At 37.4% G+C, this 20,503-nt stretch overlaps 1 protein-coding gene and 2 long non-coding RNA genes across 3 annotated transcripts; 2 read left to right on the forward strand and 1 right to left on the reverse strand.

Annotated features, from left to right (window-relative positions):
• The first annotated feature begins 564 nt into the window (after positions 1–564).
• ccdc6a (coiled-coil domain containing 6a) lies at positions 565–16,046 on the forward strand. The gene is made up of 9 exons (XM_082144121.1): positions 565–1,012; positions 2,052–2,201; positions 4,368–4,496; positions 4,870–4,973; positions 5,083–5,243; positions 7,589–7,745; positions 8,593–8,693; positions 10,425–10,546; positions 14,780–16,046. The coding sequence occupies exons 1-9, from the start codon at positions 713–715 to the stop codon at positions 14,957–14,959; spliced, it is 1,404 nt and encodes a 467-aa protein (XP_082000247.1). The 5' UTR covers positions 565–712; the 3' UTR covers positions 14,960–16,046.
• On the forward strand, positions 10,553–14,649 carry LOC309479898. The gene is made up of 2 exons (XR_014199465.1): positions 10,553–12,951; positions 13,567–14,649. It is a non-coding gene; the product is annotated as an uncharacterized lncRNA (long non-coding RNA).
• LOC309479893 lies at positions 12,937–14,773 on the reverse strand. Its single transcript, XR_014199459.1, has 2 exons — positions 14,092–14,773; positions 12,937–13,805 (listed from the first exon to the last, which is right to left on the reverse strand). It is a non-coding gene; the product is annotated as an uncharacterized lncRNA (long non-coding RNA).
• Positions 16,047–20,503: the final 4,457 nt, after the last annotated feature.

The raw sequence follows: 20,503 nt of genomic DNA on the forward strand, positions 1-20,503 counted from the left end.
AATATTGTTTTTGTATTTTTTTATAGTTAAAATTATTAGTTTGAAAAGTTTTGCTTTTCAAGTGTGCTTCTATATGCATAAATGTTGTTCTGTTTAATATTTTGCTATATACAGCAATGACATTTATTTTTAAGTGTCAGCATATTTTTTCTGGGCCACTATAACAGATTTTTACATAAACTTTACACCATACAGTGGAGACACCAATAAAAACACTTTCACAAATGAACAAAATACAGATATGAGCTATATAAAACAAAACAAAAAGCATCAGAATATAAAAAATATATATATTCTTGTTTTGGTCGTAAAGGAGCCAGTGTTTAAAAACGGTTGAGTGAATGATTCAAATATTCACTCATGATACACAAGAAGACTGCTCATTGCCATATGGCGTAATGATGTAACCCAATGTAAGGGCCGCTGAACAATCGAATTTGAACAAATCCTTTAGCAGAATGGATTAAAAAAAGTCACTGGGATGAGAAAAAAAACCAACAACAACAAAAAAACACACTGTCCTCTCCACCACATGACGGCGCCACCCTCCCCATTCGCCTGCACTTTCAGCACGCCCAGTCATTTCTTGGACCGTTCCCTCTCCAGTCTAGTAGCCACACTTGCTCCATCCCTCTTTCTCCCTGGCCCCTGGAAACACACTTCCTCTTCATTGAAATCCGTCGCGAGCACTAGGCAACGAGCGCGCGACACCATGGCGGACAGCGCGAGCGAGAGCGACACGGACGGCGCGGGCAGCAGCAGCAGCTCCGCCACCCCGCAGTCCTCCTGCACCTCGGCGGCCGCCTCCAACACTACTACGACCACAACGAACACCGCCAGCAAAGCACAGGGCGTCGTGATCTCGCAGTCCCGACTGGAGGAGCTGACAAACCGACTCGCGTCACTGCAGCAGGAGAACAAAGTGCTGAAGATCGAGCTCGAGACGTTCAAGTTGAAGTGCAAAGCGCTGCAGGAGGAGAACCGCGACCTGCGCAAAGCTAGCGTCACCATCGTGAGTCAGCCCGTGTTTTTATCACTTTAATCTCCACGGCACACCTGACAACACCATCACGGCATGCAAAGACGTCTGAGGCACATTATACACCACATTGGGGTGCCAAATTAACTTGTTTGTGGGAAAATAAAAGAGTTTAAGGTTTTCTAAACCTGCTAGCCTTCGAGCTAACTGTGAAAATATCCAACAAAAGCCTGATGGCACGTTCATAGTAGTTTAAGTGAAAATGTATATCACAGGCCAGCTTCTTTAAAATAGTTTAGATTTCAACATGGACTGTTATAGCCTACAATGTATCTGTCTTTATGTATGTTTTTCGTCTCAACGTTGTTTTATTTGGTTAGTAGTAACGTTACGCCGCAGGTGTGTGTGTGTGTGTATACTGGCCACATAAGGCGTTTACTGATTTACCACAAGCTTAATTATCATCATGCATCTAAAGCAGAACGTGTTTTTGCACGTCTGATACTTTGTGTTGAGCGAATGAGGTTGTCATCAGGACTTCATATTTGAGGCCTGTGTCAGGGTGGGAAGTTGGCACTCTGAATATTTGGCTCTAATGCGTCAACATCCTGAATGTGAATCAGACCATCTGCATTTTAGACAATGAGCCAAAACTCAAGTGTCACTATAGAAACACTGACACCTATTTCCACTGCGTTTGCATTTTTGGCAATCTGTAATGGTGGAAATTGATAGTGGAACGTCTTTATTGTTGGTTGTGCACACAAAACTGTGTAAAATCTATTTCTGAATAATTCTGCTGGATTTATTGTGCAGAGTAGGTATTAAATGTCTCACTGTCAATAATAATAATTATTGTCTGAATACCTATTTCCTTTGTAATCAGTATTTATTTTGTGATCTAAAATATGGTAAATAATAGTTTTTAAATCATGTTTCAAGATCAAATATTAATTACTTGGTTACAGAAGTATATGTGGAAATATGTCAATTATTTTTCCAAGAGAAATCTTAAAGAATAATTGCCTTTTTCAAATGCATGAGTGTTTCTTTTTATTATTATTTTCTGCAGCAAGCGCGGGCAGAACAAGAGGAGGAGTTCATCTCCAACACTTTATTCAAGAAGATTCAGGCTCTGCAGAAAGAGAAGGAGACGCTCGCTGTCAACTATGAGAAAGAAGAGGAGTTCCTCACCAATGACTTGTCCCGGAAGCTCATGCAGGTGAGAAACTCTAGAAGGAATGAGCCCAACAGTGGCGTTTGAGGTCATGGGTGGGAAATTTGATCGCTTGCCCTTAGTATCATCCCCTAAAGGTAACTTTCACATTGAGATACAGTGAGACACTTATTTCAAAGTTATTGTTCAGCGGCAACCAAAATAACCTGCTGAACAATAGCTCATTAAATCGTGTGAGAGATTATGTTGGTGTTGTGGCCATTAGTCAGACTGAATTTGCCTCTTCTTAGCTGAGACCAGATGACATTGTTTATGGTGCGTGTGTTTAGTAGGTGTGTTGTATTGTGTGGAGGAGTAAAGATAGAGATTATGGAACTAGTGTGCGTATACAGTTGGTGTGATTCATTAATATTTACACCGTTAAAAAGGCGGTAAGATTTTGTAATGTTTTTGAAAGTCTCTTATGCTTACCAAGGCTGATTGTTTTTAAATAAATAAAAAAATACAACAAAAACACTAATATTGTGTTTTAAACACAATTTTTTTAATTTGAAATAGCTGTTTTCCTTTTTAAAATATATTTTAAAATGTGTTTCTTCAGTGTCACATGAACCTCCAGATTCATTTAAATAATGCTGTTTGGGTGTTTAAGAAAACAGTTGTGCTGCTTAATATTTTTGTGGAAATCATGATATTGTTATAATAGAAAAAGAATAGAAAGTTCAGAAGAACTGCAATTATTTGAAATAGAAATCTTCTGTAACATTATAAATGTCTTATTGATTACTGTTTGATCAATTTAATGCATTTCTTGCTGAATAAAATTATTAATTTCTTTCAAAAACAAATCTTACTGACCTAACATTTTGAATGGTACTAGTGATATAAATATAATATATGCAGACATGGCTCAACAATGAAAGGTTGGCCCAGTATGGAAGAGTTTTGGACCAGTCGTTAGAATCCAGTGCTGTGAAGTCAGTACATTTTGTGCTCATTGTTTGTGTTTATATTTAATGGGTCTAAACGTTAGTCGACAAGAAGAGGCTTGGTCGACTAAATTTTAATCAGTGGATTAGTACTAACCGAAAAAAAAATCCACAGGAATTGGCAAAGTCATCCAGTGACAGATCGCTAACATGGCTGGTCCATGAGGTAATATGTCAGACAAAAAAAAAACTTTCGAGAGGGTAAAGAATGACCACAAAAAGGTGAAGTGCGACCTCAAACATGATTGATTTAAAACATAAGTAGTGTAAAGTAAGCCACTTTACATGGCCGCTTGATAAATGTGTGCTAATATTAGGTGAATAGCCAATTGTTCGTGTGGAAGCTAAATTAGTACCGCGCTTACCGCAGGACATATTTAACTTAACTTCCACGTCCACGCCATCGGAGCGCATCTTCTCAAAGGCCAGTGTTACGGCTTCATTGTAAGCAAGCTCACTTCTCCCCGACAATGTGGACATTAGAAAGTAACTCGTATTCCTTTCTCATAATGTAAAGATGATGGAGATTAGAGGATGGAGATCAGTGATTGGCCATATTGTAGTGTTTCAGTTTGCTGGTATACATTTTTATTTAAATATTCGTTTTTTATATAATGTATATTTATTTTGTTTTTGTTCAGACTTCCGAGTTTTCATTTGATGTTAAGGCTACTTGTTCATTGACCTTATTATGTTTGCACTGATATTTCTCTTTTAAGGGTTTCAGTTTGCTGTATATTTTTATTTATTGATCATTTATATTTAAGTCCTACATTTTTATTTTTTATTTTTTTTGATAAAGCTGTTATTTATTGGTTATTTTTTGTTTGCGTTCTGATCTCTGACAAATTCATGCAATGTTTGCAGCAAGCCTTATGCGATAACGTGCTGGAACATTTAATTTATATTTTAAATACTCATTATTATGGTTGAGTATTTCTCCCCCGACTGATCGACTAATGGCTTAGATGAACGACTAACTGACAACTTGGAAAATCTTTAGTCGGGGAAAGCCCTAGTATATTTACAACACTAGTAACTATGCATGAGCGTTCAAGATAGTTACCAGGAACAATGAGTTATCATGGTAAGGACATCAGGGTAAAATGTGACAATATAACATTACTGCTTTGCATCACAGGCTTTATCCATCATGTTTAGATTCAGGACTGTGTTGCATCTTTTTTTACTTTTTTTCTCTTATTCGCTCTTTCGTTTTCAGCTTCAGCATGAAAAGGCAGAGTTGGAGCAGCATTTGGAGCAGGAGCAGGAGTTCCAGGTCAATAAACTGATGAAGAAGATAAAAAAACTGGAGAACGACACCATCACCAAACAGCTCACTCTAGAGCAGGTACCTTCTTCAAACAACTTGCTGTAGAACAAGATAGTCTCTAAACCACTCATTCTTGACTGGCCACCATCTATTGCACAGACAATTTTTCAGATCAATTGGTCTGAACCAGTTGCGCTTTCAAAACAGAACAGGTGCTTCCAATAACCTCGTTTTTTTTTTTTTGTTAGCTTAGGCATCTGCCAGTACCTGGCTCTGGAACACGCATTCAGCAATCTTCTCGGATTAGAACAGGTTATTCAGGAACAAACACATCATTTGTACTTTCAGAAAGTCCCACGATTATTATTGTGGCCCAACATTTTTCCTTAAGACCATGCATTGTATTGTTAAAATGCCATATTGTTTTATTAATTCCATGTAATGTGTGCAGCTCCGGCGTGAGAAGATTGATCTGGAAAACACTCTGGAACAGGAGCAGGAGGCACTGGTCAACCGGCTTTGGAAGCGCATGGACAAACTTGAGGCAGAGAAAAGGTAATATCCCTTGTAATGTTTTCTTAGTGCTTTTTTACATTAGTAAAAAAAAAACTTTGTATGTCTAAGCACACATTTCACAATTTTACCTCTTCATTCTGATTGGCAGGATTTTGCAGGAGAAGCTTGACCAGCCAGTGTCAGCCCCTCCCTCTCCACGTGAAGTTTCCATGGAGATTGACTCTCCCGAGAACATGATGCGGCACATCCGCTTCCTGAAGAGTGAAGTGGAGAGGCTGAAGCGCAGCCTCCGCACTACAGAACTACAGCGTGAGTCCTTGCCTCATTACGCACTCCTGCATCAACACAGTCTTTCTGCAATCATACTCAACCAGAGGAAAACAAATTGCACTGCAAATTTGGATACATTAGCTCATGGTATTCATACTAAATAGAATTCCAGATTAGGATAAGTATGTCCCAATATAGTACAGTGGAAATAGTACACTAAAAGATACCCAGATGGTATTGCCAGATTGTTGAGCTACTGTTTACATGTAAATATAAACAGATGCAAATATTAACAGTTTGATAGTGAGGTTTTAAAGTGCAGTTTTATGTTGTGGTGTACTAGTGTTGTCAAAAATATTGATATATCGATATGGAAATATCTGAAACAGTTCCAATACTTATTTTCTGCCGTATTAATACACTGATACCAGCTGCGCTGTTTCGCTCTCTCTTCTCTCTGACTGTGAATTTACTTGCCTTCTCTCACTCACTCATCTCATTCGCTCTGGTTGAATAGTGCCGGTATTACTCATAATTTGACTAATTCCCGCAGGTTTCACCTTCACATCAAAAGAATGCGCACCAAAGATCTATATGTAGGTGGCGCACACATAAAGCCGCCTCTCAAACAGCTTGTGAGTACCAAATTGAGTTGTTTTTCGTGGCGAATTGGTCTTAAACAGTCAAATACACACAAAATTGTCAAAATGCCCGTCTTGGCGAGTATTCAGGTAAACACAGTCAGTTTTGGTACGCAAATAGTTGAGAGAGATAGCGCATGTTGTGTAACAGTATATTGGATCCGTGCATACGCTCTTAAAGTGACAGCAGCCTAATAAACATGCTGCTGTCTGTCATGTTAATCAATTAGGGCTGGGTATCGAGTTTGATACTTTTTAGGTACTGACCGAATTGCCTCTACTATCGAGTATCGAAACATTGCATGTTGTTTGATACCAAATTTCGATACCTAAGGGGATAATCTCATCTTCTTCAGTGATTGGCTGTGGCGAGGCATCAAGGAAAAACACTAGTTTACGCGGTTGCCCACAGAGACGTCGCTCACACGTGAGGCTGTAGTGTGTAAGCTTCCCAACCCCCATAGATGGAAAATATTTGGAAAAGATCAAAAGTGTGGCTACATTTAACCAGGCTCAATGCCAACAGGCTGCAATGCAATTTTTGCGACAAGATGATTGCTGCCAAGACCGGCAACACGACAAATCTGATGAAGCACTTTTTTGCATTGGTGCTTTTTTACAGACTCAAAGACTACTAGTCTCTGAGTCTGTAAAAAAAAAAGTCAACAATCTGAAAAAAAGTTTTTTTGAGGTAATGTAATCCTGTTAAAACGGATTTCATAAAATTGGTATAGAAAAAAGTATCGTTCAGGAACCGTTATCAAAGTCAAGGTATCGGTATAAAAAATGTTTGTATGATACCCAGCCCTACACAAAAGACAAAGAAAATCGCTCACTGCTCTTGTACCTTTAATCATAAGCATTAATCTGTATTTAATTTTAACAATGAAGACTATCCAGTGTTATTTTTTATTTTTATTTTACCTTATTTCTTATTTAATTTCTGTAGTTTCTTGCCTGAAAACTAGCCAACTGTTAGACCCTCCTGAAAAACGTAACGCTGTTTTTCATTTGTCTCTTTATTTTAATCGATTTATTTGTGCTATTGTTTGTAGTTTGTTTATTTGTTCTTATTTTATTACCAATTGTTTTCTTGTCTTTTTTCCTTATTGAAGTTAGAAATTCCAGTATCGTGATGTGTACTGTATACTCTTGTATACTGACCAGTAAATTACATGGTTTTACTTTTGTAGTACAGATTGGGATGCAGCCTTAGCTTGTGGCACAGTGCAGTGAGTTGCACAGTTGTTTTATTCTTAGCTTGAATACTTTTTTGAATTGTGTTTTGGCCACTAGAGGGAGACATCTGCATTGTAAGACAACCATAGCTTACTTCTAGCTCATGGTATCGCACCCATTAAAGGGTGTGTGTGTGTGTTTTAAAACTATTTTAATTATTTAAAGATATTAACTTAATTTTAATTTATTAAGACTATAAGTGGACTTCAAGACTTGGACTTTTTTTTATTTTAATCATTTTTCAATTTTTCTATATAAATTAGAAAATTAGCTGCACTGTAAATGTATGCTGATTTTATAATTTATAATGAATAAAAAAGAGAAAAACTTTAATTGAATAGTTAGCATGACTAAGTATTTTTCTTAGTATTTGAACGTTTAAAATTATGATCATGTAATCATGTATTTTGAAAATGATTCAAGGAGCATCTTCTTCATCTTCAGTTTATTACAGTTTGTATATCTTTGTAACATTTGTTTGTTTTCCATCATCACTCCCTCCAGACACAGAGAAGCGGGCTCAGTACATTGAGGAGGAAAGGCAGATGAGGGAAGAGAACATCCGTCTTCAGAGGAAACTCCAGAGAGAAATGGAGAGAAGAGAGGCGCTGTGTAGACAACTGTCAGAGAGCGAGAGCAGCCTTGAGATGGATGATGAGAGGTGCATTGAACACATACAGAAAAGATGACTGGAATCATAACCTTATCTATATACAATGTTTTTGACGGTCTGAATATGAAATATGAAAATAACCGAACATGTATTTCTTAACGTAGAACGTAGGGCTGTGTTTCCCGAAAGCATCATGAGCTAAGTTGATCATAAGCTGCGTTTCCACCGAAATTACCCGGAACAGTTTGTCCCAGGATCTTTTTTCCCCCAGACCTGATGCTAGCTGCGTTTCCACCACGGTCTACATTACCGTGAAGATTAGGCAAATAGTCCAGTGACGTAGGACTGCGCGTGACTTTACAATTCCCAGTGGATTTCATCCTCTGAATTTAAGCTTAATAAAGCCTTAATCTCGTCGTCGGTCCATTGGTCGTATTTTTTAAACTCCATTGTTGATTCGAATAGCAGACGACTGTTACTGCAAGCAACGCAGCAGAAGGTGGTTGAATAAAATGCTGCATGGAGTCAACTAATCAAAATGTGTCATGAACTCAACCAATCAGCATGTTCAGCGCCCAAGTCCCATCCCTGAAAGTTCCTGAACTTTGAAAAAGTACTACCTCGCGAGCAGGGACTTTCGGAGGGGGGAGCATTTACCCGGAACTTCATTTAGACCCTGGTTCCTGCGGTGTAAACACACCGAGTACCACCCCAAAGTTCCTAGTTCCTTGGGAAAGTTCCTGCGGTGGAAACGCAGCTATAGAGACCATTGGTTGCAATAGTTCTATGATCTATTTGGGCTTATGATGCTTTTGGGAATCACAGCCTTGGTTACATTTAAACCTTGGAAATTGCATCTTAGTTGTATTGAATCTCTCTCTCTCTCTCTCTCTAGATATTTTAATGAGATGTCTGCTCAGGGACTGAGAGCTCGTACGGTGTCCAGCCCAATCCCCTACACCCCCTCGCCTTCCTCCAGCCGCCCCATCTCCCCTGGTATGTGTCCACACAGTTAGCTTTGTAAATGTATTACTCTTTAATAGCAAAATATACAGTACTGTTCAAAAGTTTGGTGTCAGTAAGATTGTTTTTTTTAAGGAATTCATACTATTATCAGCAATGACGCATTAAATTAATCAAAAGTGACAGTAAAAAAATGCTGTTCTTTGTCCACATCAGGAGTAAATTACATTTTAAACAATTAAAATAGAAAACCGTTATCTTAAATTGTAATAATATTGCACAATATTAGTATTAGTTACTTACTTTTATATTTATTTACTAGTTATACTTGTATTTCTGATACAAATAAATGCAGCCTTGATGAGCACAAGAAACTTCTTTAAAAACTGGTACAGACTTTTGTACAAGTGTTTATGATAAACAGATTGTATGTGCTTTGTCTTTAAAATCCACATTTTAACACTCAAGGCTTTTGGCACACAGCCTTTTGGTCAGTTCATAAGATTATAATTGATTAGACAAACATGTTTTTGATGGGGTGTTAATTATTATACAAGTTGTACTGTGCTGTGATGTGAAGGTATAATAGGTCAAAGACTTGCTTTCATTCCCATTCTAAGAACAAACTGATGAATGATCTTTGAGGACTTCAAACAAGATTCTTTCAGAACGATGCTGCGATGTTTATGGGTGGTACATTTGCTTTGCTTATATTGCAGGTATTGATAAACACAAAATAGATGAACTAGATAATCACTAGAACTAGAACTACATCCCTACCAGACACCTACGATCGGTCAACGAGCGACGTCTCGTGGTTCCATCACAGAAAGCCACAAAATCACTTTCCAGAACATTCTCATTCACATTCACAGTTCCATGCTGGTGGAACGCTCTCCCCACCCTCATCCGGAATGCAGAATCCCTGACAACATTCAAAAAACAGCTGAAAACCAATCTCTTCCGTGAGCACTTAACCTTATAGAAAAAAAATAAAATAAAAAAATAAAAATAAAAATTCCTTTCCCTTTGAAACATCACTTTTCAGGCTTATGCTACTCTGAATAATACCTGAACTTCGTATTTTGAGCACTTCCTGCGTTGTTGTTGCTTTTGCCCCTTTATGATGACTCGCTGAACTTAGTCCTAATTTGTAAGTCGCTTTGGATAAAGGCGTCTGCTAAATGACTAAATGTAAATGTAAATATAGATAATAAACTAAAACAATCTTTAATAAGATAAAAAAGTACCCAATGAACAAGTATATCAAGTTATGTAAATCAAAATTGTATGTTGTTCAAATGACCAAAGATTCATGTCAATAAGGAGTGTTTAGCATTTAGGCACAGTGTACTGTTTATTGCTGTTTTTTGCGTCAGCATTAACGGGTTGCATCATGTAAAAAAAAACAAAAAACATGTTTGCTTTAGTTTATTAGATGATAGAATTTACATATGCGTGATGGAAAGTATAACAGTGCACATTTGAAGGCGTGAAAGCCATTTTTTATATTCTATTGCTGGTTTATAGTCTTCTTTCATTAGGTTCCATTGAAAAAGGAGTACAGTTATTTATACATTAACCCATGATCCCAGAGGAGTGATCTGCAAGAGCTATTTATATTTGTTCTGCATACTGTCAGTATGGTGGGCCAGGTTTCATAGTTTTTTGGATATATTGGCACATTACATAGATGTGACAAAAAAACAACTGTATAAAGGATCTCACTAAAACTGATTCGCAGACGCTGTTTTTTCATTCCAGGTTTGTCTTACGCTAGTCACACGGTTGGTTTCACCCCTCCAGCCACGCTGAGCCGAGCACCACTCCCCCACTACACATCTCCCGGGCTACACATCCACCCAGGACCCTCACACGCTGTACAGGTGCGTGTACACTATATGCACATGTCCAGCATCTCTATCAGTGTGTGTGTATACAGTAACACACTCACTCTTTGCACAAGCTCATGTCGATGAGCAGCAAGATGTTTTCATGCAGGAAGTAGTGTGTATCATGGATGGCCTGTTTTCAGTTAATATCCGTCGTAACACCATTCAGTTGAATTGCTAACAGGACATTAGATGACTCATCCTAGAATCACCTGGTAACACTCGACCTCAGAATGCTCTTCCTCATCCCCTTTGTATGTTTAAGTTAATATAGACCAGTTCCGGGAATCCTCAGCCATCTAAATAAGATAAAGCACAAAAGCAGCATTCTCTTTTTCTCTTGCATCTCCTCCCTTGCTGTGTCCTTTGCAGTGTATTCTGACCTTTTAGATGGAGAGATAGCAGGGAGTCCCTTCAATAGAGAATCTAGTACACCACACAAAACCTTTGTTCTTATCAATCACAATCCCAAAGGTGCCATGGCACTTGTATTATGTAACAGAGATATTCAATTGTATTATAATGCAGAAACCCTGATAAGATAACAAACTCACTGAACAAAGACATCCACAGTGTTTTTGTACATAGAGGTACCTACAGAATCACTAGTGATGATGGACTACATTTTTTTAATTTAAATTTAATTGTAAGAAAATGTTTTTTGATTTTAAACACACCCATTCAGTCCGTTTTTTTTCACCATTTCATTTCACTTTACCCAAGGAACATAAAGAGTATGTTGACAAATGACATGTTTTATTCTTTGATCTTGCCTCTGGTTTTGCTGAGATTAAATATTGACTATCTAGGGTAAAAGCACAGCATTATTCCTCACACAAAAAAAGTGAAATGGCAGTAATGTTTAGGAAAGTCAGACAAAGTGGTTTAAAAATTACTTTGAAGATTTTTTTCTATGTGTGTCAGAACCAGGTTCATACCAGCTGAGACGAGACCTAGACATTCTTTATCACTTTCTGTCATTCATGGCAGCAGAATAATTGGTCACACTTCAGCTTTTGATTTCCAAATGAAAGGGCTGCATGTAAACATTTCTTATTATTATCAATGTTGAAAGCAGTTGTGCTGCTTAATATTTTTGTGGAACCTGATTTTTCAGGATTCTTTGAGGAGAATGTTCAAAAGATAGCATTTATTTGAAATAGAAATCTTTTATAAATGTTTATTTAATTTAAATAATTGTCTTTACTGCACCTTTTGATAAATTTAGTGTATCCATGCCGAATCAAAGTTTGACATTTTTCTTTAAAAAAACAAACAAACTTCCTGACCCCAGATTTTTGAACGGAAGTGTATATTGCCTTTTCAAGCGGTTTAGTACCATTTGAGATAAATGACAGGTGCAACGTAGATTTAATGTGTCACTATCTGGTTAATGTTAGCTAGCAGATAAATAAGTTATCTATAAATGTACAGCAGTGAAGTAACCATTTTAACCGGTCTCAATTTCAGCTTATGAATGTTCCGCAACACCCTTTGGATATTGTCCAGTTGAGCGGAGGCCAACAATGTAAGATTAGCCTGGTTGCAGCAGCAATTAGTCATCATGTTTATGTCTGTTGCACTAAAATGACCCCTCTATGTACCAGCAAAGACTTTTGATGAAGTGACTGACTAGGTAAATAGCCTCACCATCCCTTAATGGGATGGCTCATTGCAAGCTTTAACATAGCAATCTAAATAACCAAAAACATCAACAATAAGAAGCAAGAACTTATATTTAATATATAAGTGCTCGTCCTTTTAACAAAACTCCTTTGTAAACAATTTAAATATTCTAGGTAAACTTCTGAGGTAGGTTATCAAGACAAATAAAAAAATCTAAGATATGCTTGTGTTTTTTTTTTGTGTGTTTTTTTGCAGTAGTATTAGCAATCTTTCAGTAAATCCAGTCACTTGATCAACATTCTTTGTACTTTTCAACAGATATGGTCTGGTTGTATGAGAGCTGAACTGATTTGGTTATGTAATGAAGAATTTGATCTTCTTACTACATGGAGGATCACCTCAGGCTTTCGAAGAATAATATTTAGTGACATGTTTGGATTAGCATTATTTTTGCTTCTTTTTGCTTTCCCAATACCCATTTGAACATAGTGGATTATATTTTCTTGTTGGGGAGCTGTTGGCTATAGCAACAGTGATCTGTTTGTTTTAGCGAAGAGTGGTTGGCTCACTTTCATGTCCTGCGGTGCCATGAAAAAGTCAGCTTGTTTTGATAAACCAAGAAGTGACAGCAGAGCCAGACTCCTCCAACACACTCAGAGGGGTCACATTTGCACTTTCACACTCTGTTTTCACATGTAAACACTCATGTGTCAAATAAATTAGAGGTGAGGATACCAATGCACATTCTATGTGTAAGAGTTTTAGTGTTAAAGGTATAGTGGAGGATTTTCCCGAATTTTAGAAAAGAACCGCCCTCTCCACTTTTTGAAAAAATGCACATGCGCAACACTCTACCTGCTCCCGAGAGGGAACGCCTATTAAACGTGTGCACGAGAGACGGCTAGCATCGCTAATCATAGCTTACAGTAACTTTTACTAGCAGTGATTTTAAATGGATTTCTCCAAATAGCATGCCAAACTTTACCTGTCGAGTAGAAACTTCACGACTGAGGAATCAGTGGGAAGCCCAACCTGTGCTTTTAGCGTACGCCAGCGTGTGAAATATTCTCCAAAAACACTCTGGTCCTGTTTCTTTTTTCAGAGGCCTTTCTCTTCTTGTCATACAATTCGTAGACACTTTTTCTCTTGCGACCCTCGGACATTTTGAAAAAACCCGGTGAGAACGGCGAGCTTCAATGAATGGCTGAAACCGTAGCTCACCACACATATACACCTGAAAGTGCGCAGAAAGCGAAAACTACCTAGGGACGAGCACGTACGACGGCCTTACGTAAACATATCACCAGAATGATTGACAATTAGGAGGACCAATAGTCTTGATGATCCACCCAGAAAAAGAAAATCCTCCACTATACCTTTAATTTTAGTAAAAGTGTGACCGCAATTGTCAGAAACTGTTGAAATGTGTTTGAATAACTTATGAGTTACACTTCCATTCAAAAGTTTGTGGTAAGTTTTTGAAAGAAGTCTTTTATGTTTACCAAGGCTGCATTTGTTTGATTGATAAAACAGCAAAAACTCTAATATTGTGGAATATTATTTACATTTAAAATATGTATTCTATTTTAATATATTTTAAAGTCCCCCTGCAGTCAACAATTGTATCCTTTAAAGGTAGGGTAGGCAGTGATTTTTCATAAACACTTTTTGTTATACTGGTTAAAACTCCTTATAGCAATCAATAATAGAAGTGGTCTAATGTACATACATCTTCTGTGGAATATTCGTCCAATAATTCAGTCTGAATGCAATGATTGGATGTCCTACCTGCCTGTCAGCGTATGTATTTGCATACCTCCATGCAACCCTGCTCGCACAGATATCACACGCCGTCAGAGTGTTCCTTAAAGCTATATAGAGTTGTCGACAGACAGTCATAGAGCGCAGCAAACAAACAGCAGCCACCTTTTACAGTTCCTCCTGAACCAAAACAACAAGTTTATGCTGCGTTCAGGCTATGCCGTAATTACAAGATTACCCATGAACCCATGTACAAGATTACAAGAACCCAATAGAACCCATGACGTTCTACTCGGAGCTGTTCACATCCTCGGACTCGAATTGTGCATTTCTATTGCAACACTATCAAAGCCGAAATGAATCTGCAGCTGACAGGTTGTACAAGTCAGAACTCTTTAAGTTGTTGATGTTGGAAATATTGGTTTAATTCAGCCATGGATGTTTGAACTAGAAACTAAGAACTAAAACTAGAGTCGTTTACAAGTGTATGTATCAGAATGGTATCGTTTTATGTATCGCTCCCTACAATGTCAGACACATCACAGTAACTGATATGATTAGTCTTTGGCTTGACTACGTTATCAATCAGCCAGTAATGTGTTGCTTGTATTACACAAACATGTTCCCGTTCATCATCTCTGAGTCAGACAGCTGCCTTCTAAAAATCAGTATCCTTAGAAATGCTATAGAATAGATTTTTTTTTTCCCCTCTAAATTTTTTGTAACATTATATGTCTTTGCTGAATAAAAGTATTAATTAAAAAAATGTACATTAATGACCCTGTACTTTTGACCAGTATCACATTATGAGCTTGTCTTTTATTTCCTTCCCACATACAGAGGCCATCCCCAAGGAGGAGCACCAGCCCAGATAAGTTCAAGCGGCCGACGCCGCCTCCCTCCCCGAACACACACTCTGGAGCACAGCACCCTCCTCCTCCTCCTCCACCCGCACAGCCGATGGTTCAGTCCGGCTCCTCCCACTCTGTGACATCACAGAATCCCCCCTCTCAGCCTTAATGCATGCACCGTGCGCTACCTTAAGCTAGGCTGCTCCAAGCTAGGCTATACTACTACTATAATGATAACAACTCAGTGATCCTCCACTGGGCAAGGTTGGAAGGGTTTTGGAGCGGATATGGAATTAGAGGACAGTTGAACTGGGGAACCAAAGGAATGGGAATGTGAAAAGGGAGAATGTGTAGATGCTTGGCCGACTGACAGATCCATAACCACCCCCATGCCGTTAAATTTCATTATTCTTACAATTTTTTTGTTTGTTTGTTTGTTTGTGTGTGTGTGTGTGTGTGTGTGTGTGTGTGTCAAGTGATCAAGCTGGCTCAGGAAACAATTGGGAAAGGTTTAGGAGATTGTACGAGAGGGTTGTCAGCTGCGAATGTCTGCATTTTGTTTGTGGAAAATCTTTCCCATGCCCCCATTTAATCTTAATTGTTTTAAAAGATTGACTGTTATGTCGAATCAAAATTCTACATTTAATAAACAACTGAATGCTCGATTTGGATAAATCCTCTCAAATGACTGTCTTCACAAAGGTTGAAAAAGAACTGAATCCCAGCACATTTGCCGTGGGGGCGGCAGTAAAATGTTTTGTTTTTTCTTTTGTTTTATTGTCTGTTTGTTTTAGGCCGTTTTTGTTTGTAAAACAGATGTGTGTGTGTGTCTCTCGTTGGCAGCATGTAGATGGTAAAGAAGACAGACTGAAATGTACTGAAACAGCACTTGTTGCCTCTCTGCGTGTGTATTATAGTGGGATTATAGTGTTTGTGTGTGCGGGTGTTTGTGTGTTTCTGCACAGCCATAGAGGTTTCCCACGACTGCTGGTCGGGGACCAGTCTCTCCCTGCTAGAATCCAAACATGACCCGCTACAAAAACAAAGTCAATACTGGTTTCTGATCAGCAGCTCAACCTCTCTCGGAGCCTTCGCTGTAAAGTGAGTGCTCTGAATGCTTATTCAGATGGGGAATTTTGCTTAATGCCAGTGTCATATAACACCTAAATATGAACCGACATGTTGATGCAACAAAACAAGGTACTGTTGAATAATAACTCAACATGATTAAATGCTTGTACAAAAAAAAATTATAATCTTGTATGCGTGGTTTTTTTGTTGTTGTTGTTGTTTTTTGCCTAAATGTGTGTGCAAGTGATTGGACTTTTGAATCTTTAAGGATATTGTAATTCTGAAGGTTGTTTTCTTTAATTTTCACTGTCAGATCCAGGGGGAAAGCTTCTGAAGTCAGGAGTGATTGCTCATGTTTCCTGCTGTTTTACAGCTTTTTAACATGAACTACCCAGGGTTTCTGTGAGTCCAAAACGTTTTAAAATATATATATTTTTTAAATCAATAAATTGCCAGGTTCGTTAAATTGATATCCTTCTATGATTCGTTAAAAATAGTTAGTTAAAAGGTTATATTATGAGAGGAAACAAATATCTTAATTGCAAAAAGCAAAAAAAAAACAAAAAAAACTGCATAGTAAAATAAATATACATTTTTGAAAGAGTTGCATGCCCTCATCCTCAAATCATGATCCTAAGAAACTGACACAGGCTGTTAAATATAGTTGTAGACAATGAGACAAACAATTAGTCTTAGCTCATTTCTGTGGGCTGAGAGCATAATACAACCAAAACTCAGGAGACATTTATATTTTCCTATTCAGGAATGTCATAGGACCTTTACAGTTCATAATAATATTAATACATTTCACTGTTAGATGTTAGAAAATAGTTTTGATTCTGCATTGGAACACTCTCTGGCTCCAAGTATAAAACCAGATGAGAAACGCTGAGCTAGATAATACAAGCTGATATTAAAGACCTAGAAAATATTGAATCAGTGGAGTTCTGTAGAAAACTTAATTTCTAAGCTTTCAAATAGTACCATATGCGTTTCCTGTGCTATTGATCGGTTTCGGAGGATGTTCCATTTCCATTTCGGCATTCAGTCATTGCCCAGATGTCCTATCATGTTCCTAGCAATTCTAAACGGCTGTGTGAAACTTAAGTTTGCATGAACAGACATTCTGCATCAACTTTATAACATCAGCCCTCTGTAGGTGTCAGGTAATATTGCACAACTGTTTGGCACTGCACACCAACCCCCCACCACAGTTTTCCATTCTAATTACCCAACACCTCTTTTTTGTCTTACCAAGCACTGGTTCTCACACACATACAGTCCTGGAGCTGTGTGGTAATCCCTGCAGAAGTATTTCAGCATAAGCTGTCCTGTTCTGCTTTCACCCAGCCAAGCCACCCTCACCTGGTTCAGACTGGTTTTGTCAGGCTAGGGTGGTCAGAGGGGTGTAACTGACCCTCAAGTTCTAACAATCCGGTCAGATTCGAGGAATAGTTGAAGTCATGCAGTTCACTGTTTGTGGTTCTAAAAGAACTAACATAGATTTAACCGTGTGACTGCATTAACAACAGGTAGGCAACAACCAGGGGTGCTTGTAAAGATTTAAAACAGAAATTATGACTTATTGTTTAATAAAATATAACAAATCATCGCCTTGGAATTATATTTAACATTTTTGTCGAAATTGAGTTATTCAGATATTCTTATTCTGTGACAACTTTTTTAAAAGTTATTATTTAGAAAACAAAAAGGTTCAATGCAAAAACTTTGAAGCTCAACATCTCAAAACTCATCAGAATGCAGATAGAACCTTATAATTCCAAGGTGGAATTTTCATTAATAATAATTATACAAATTCTGGTAGCAATCATATCAAATCTCAATAATAATTATAGTACAATTAAAAAATATATATAATAAAATAAATCATTTATTATGTGATTTTTATAAAAAGTATGTAATACTAATAATAATTATGGTAGCAATCACAGAGAACCTTGCTAAAGTCAATAATCTTAATACAAAATAATTATAATAATTACAATTCTGGTAACAATCACAGAGAGCCTGTCAAAAGTTGTTATAGACAAATAAGTTCATTAAAGGAAGAGGAAGATATTTGCCAAATCTTTTCACCCATATTATCAATTGTTTTAATTTAAGAGACACTAATAAAATTAGTGATAATGCAAGAGTAACATTTCTGGTTTGATGTCAATCAGTACTTGAGCATTCTGAATCGGCATAAAAGACAAAAAAATGTTCAGTCATTTGGTATTTAATAATTAAAAGGGGAAAAATGGTCCTGATAGAAAGTAATTTGACGTATTAGTTAAACTTATATGATGCTTGTTAAGATGAAGATGCTAATTAAAGCAGTTCTACTGCAGTGCTACAAGTTCCACTGTCCTGCATCAGTCTTTGGAGAGATTGACTTACCCTGACCTCAGTTGACTTTGGCTTGATTTGCTGCTGACCTGTTTAGGAGAACGGAATGGCAAAGCAAGACTGTAAACGTCAGGAGATGCTGTATGTGTCAGCAAGTGAAAAACAGAGGACAAGGGGGGAAAAGGGAAGCGAGTGTCAGGATATCACAGAGGTCGCTCAAGGTTTGTGTTCTCCTGCCATGCTAGTCAACTTAAAAAACATTTGAGTCAGCACTCCTGTTAGAGGAAGCGAAAGCTCGTAGTAAACATGGAGATCATGTCACACTCACAGCTTTTGTTTTCCAGATTTCCTCTAATTCTGCAGCACAGATTTGATGGACTGCTCTCATTACGCACACTTCCTCTGAAATGGGTCTAATTAAAAGAAAAAACAACCTCTTAATAAGAATGGTATTCAGGATTACTTAACGTTACAGCAAATTAAACCAAAAGCTTTTTCACAAGTCTGCTCTGACCCTCTTGCACAAATGGAGAATCAAGACGGTAACCTATCAGTCAAAAGTTTCTTATGATCTTAAAGCCCTTTAGTTTTGTTGACAAATATAAATGATGCTTTTGTATGAATTTATTTACGAAACACACATTTTAATTAAATAGAAAAAAAAATGGGCTAGAGAGTGAAGGGAAAACAATGAAGCACCCAGCATGCATGGGAACTACTTCATGTTTGTTGGAAAAGCATCTCAAGTGGCTACTTGTGAAGTTTTGAGAGATTGCCAAGTGTTTAGAACTGTTTGGTAAAGAATTTAAAACAAAACAGTTAGCCTCTGTTTAATGTGCATGCTTGTTTCACAGATGACTTTGCTGTAATTCTTAACTGTGCAAAATAGTCATAAAGACTTGGGAAGGTGTGTTTAAACTTTTGACTGGTACCGTAGATGAACTTGCTCTGTCCATCATGCCAAGTTCTGTTTTCTACTTTTTAAACCAAATGTAATCTAGAGCCAAGCATGTATTCCTTCCAGAAGTATCCCATTGGCTTCCCAGATCTCTGCGGGCTGCCACGCTGCATAAGAAGAGATGTTGTCCAAAAAGATGATATGAGGCAAATGCAATTAACTGTTCTGTTCTTTCTTTTTTGTTCCCTCTCTTTTCATGTCAGAGGGGATTACAGAGTCAGGGTGGGGGAAGACTCTCTTGTTTTATGTCTGTGTGGGAACGAGTACAAGCATTGGACAGGAACAGGATCTCGGTGGGCTTAAAGCCCAAGCCGTCTGACCCTCACGCACTCACCCAGCACAAAAGTTCAGCTGACCACCCAGACAGAGAGGAGAGACAGAAGGGTGGGAAGAAGTTTTTAATCTAGGCCTAACAGAAGTCTAGTCCTATGAAGTTTGATCTGGGGCACAATCTAAAAATGTCCTTCAATAACTTCAGCTCTGACATCAAACAGATCTTTCGGTTATGTGTCTCTGTTACAGTGTAATTATACAATAAGTAATAGCCTATTAATTAACTACATGTACTTACTATAGGGTTAGGGTTTGGTTTAGTTTCATGTAATTATCCCATATTTTTAGTTATTAGTTACTATAGTAAATACATGTAACGTGTAACAAGGACACCGATATTTAATTATATGTAGCCTTTAAATAAGTGAATTATAGTAACTTAGTGGTTGAAGCCTTTTGTGACGCCAAACACCTATAGATTCCAATGAAAAAAAATTGTGTGTTCACACAAGCTGATGCAGGTATTGGGATTTTTATTTTAAAATGTGCACATTACTTCAGAGATGCATAACCTGAATAATATAAATAAATACAAATTATTTTTTTAAAAACCTTTAGACACTAATTTGTTCATTAGACATAACCTTGACATGATTTCAAATGTCCAAATATTTACTCAAAAATGTGTCCTTTAGGCTATAGCCTAGTTTTCTGTCATATGAAAAATGCAGAATATGTATGTGAACTGTATGTGATATATGTCCACAGGGTCTCAGTTGTATAGTTCATAAACAAGGAGCTGATGTGTCACTTTCAGCATAGAATACGTAATTTAATCATTTTGAAGCTATGCTATATTAATACATAATTATGATTAATTATGATTTTATTGTATTTTTTTATTTAAAATTTTAAAATATGTATTTGCATAATAATTATTATTATACCAGCATTTTAAAGCAACAGTACAGTTTTCCTGTGACGCAATATAAAATACTAGAATGCAAAAGCAACAGAGACGGACGCAATCGCTCTTCTTTCCAGTTGATCGCACAGTTGATC

The sequence above is a fragment of the Leuciscus leuciscus genome (assembly GCF_965113295.1).
Source record: "Leuciscus leuciscus genome assembly, chromosome: 17".
NCBI classification, from domain to species: Eukaryota; Metazoa; Chordata; class Actinopteri; order Cypriniformes; family Leuciscidae; genus Leuciscus; species Leuciscus leuciscus.

Excerpts from the sequence above, each read along its gene's own strand:
- ccdc6a (XM_082144121.1), top strand. The coding sequence starts at position 713 with ATGGCGGACAGCGCGAGCGAGAGCGACACGGACGGCGCGGGCAGCAGC. Across the intron at positions 2,202-4,367 it reads TGTCCCGGAAGCTCATGCAG|CTTCAGCATGAAAAGGCAGA; the intron begins GTGAGAAACTCT and ends TTTCGTTTTCAG. Across the intron at positions 7,746-8,592 it reads CTTGAGATGGATGATGAGAG|ATATTTTAATGAGATGTCTG; the intron begins GTGCATTGAACA and ends CTCTCTCTCTAG.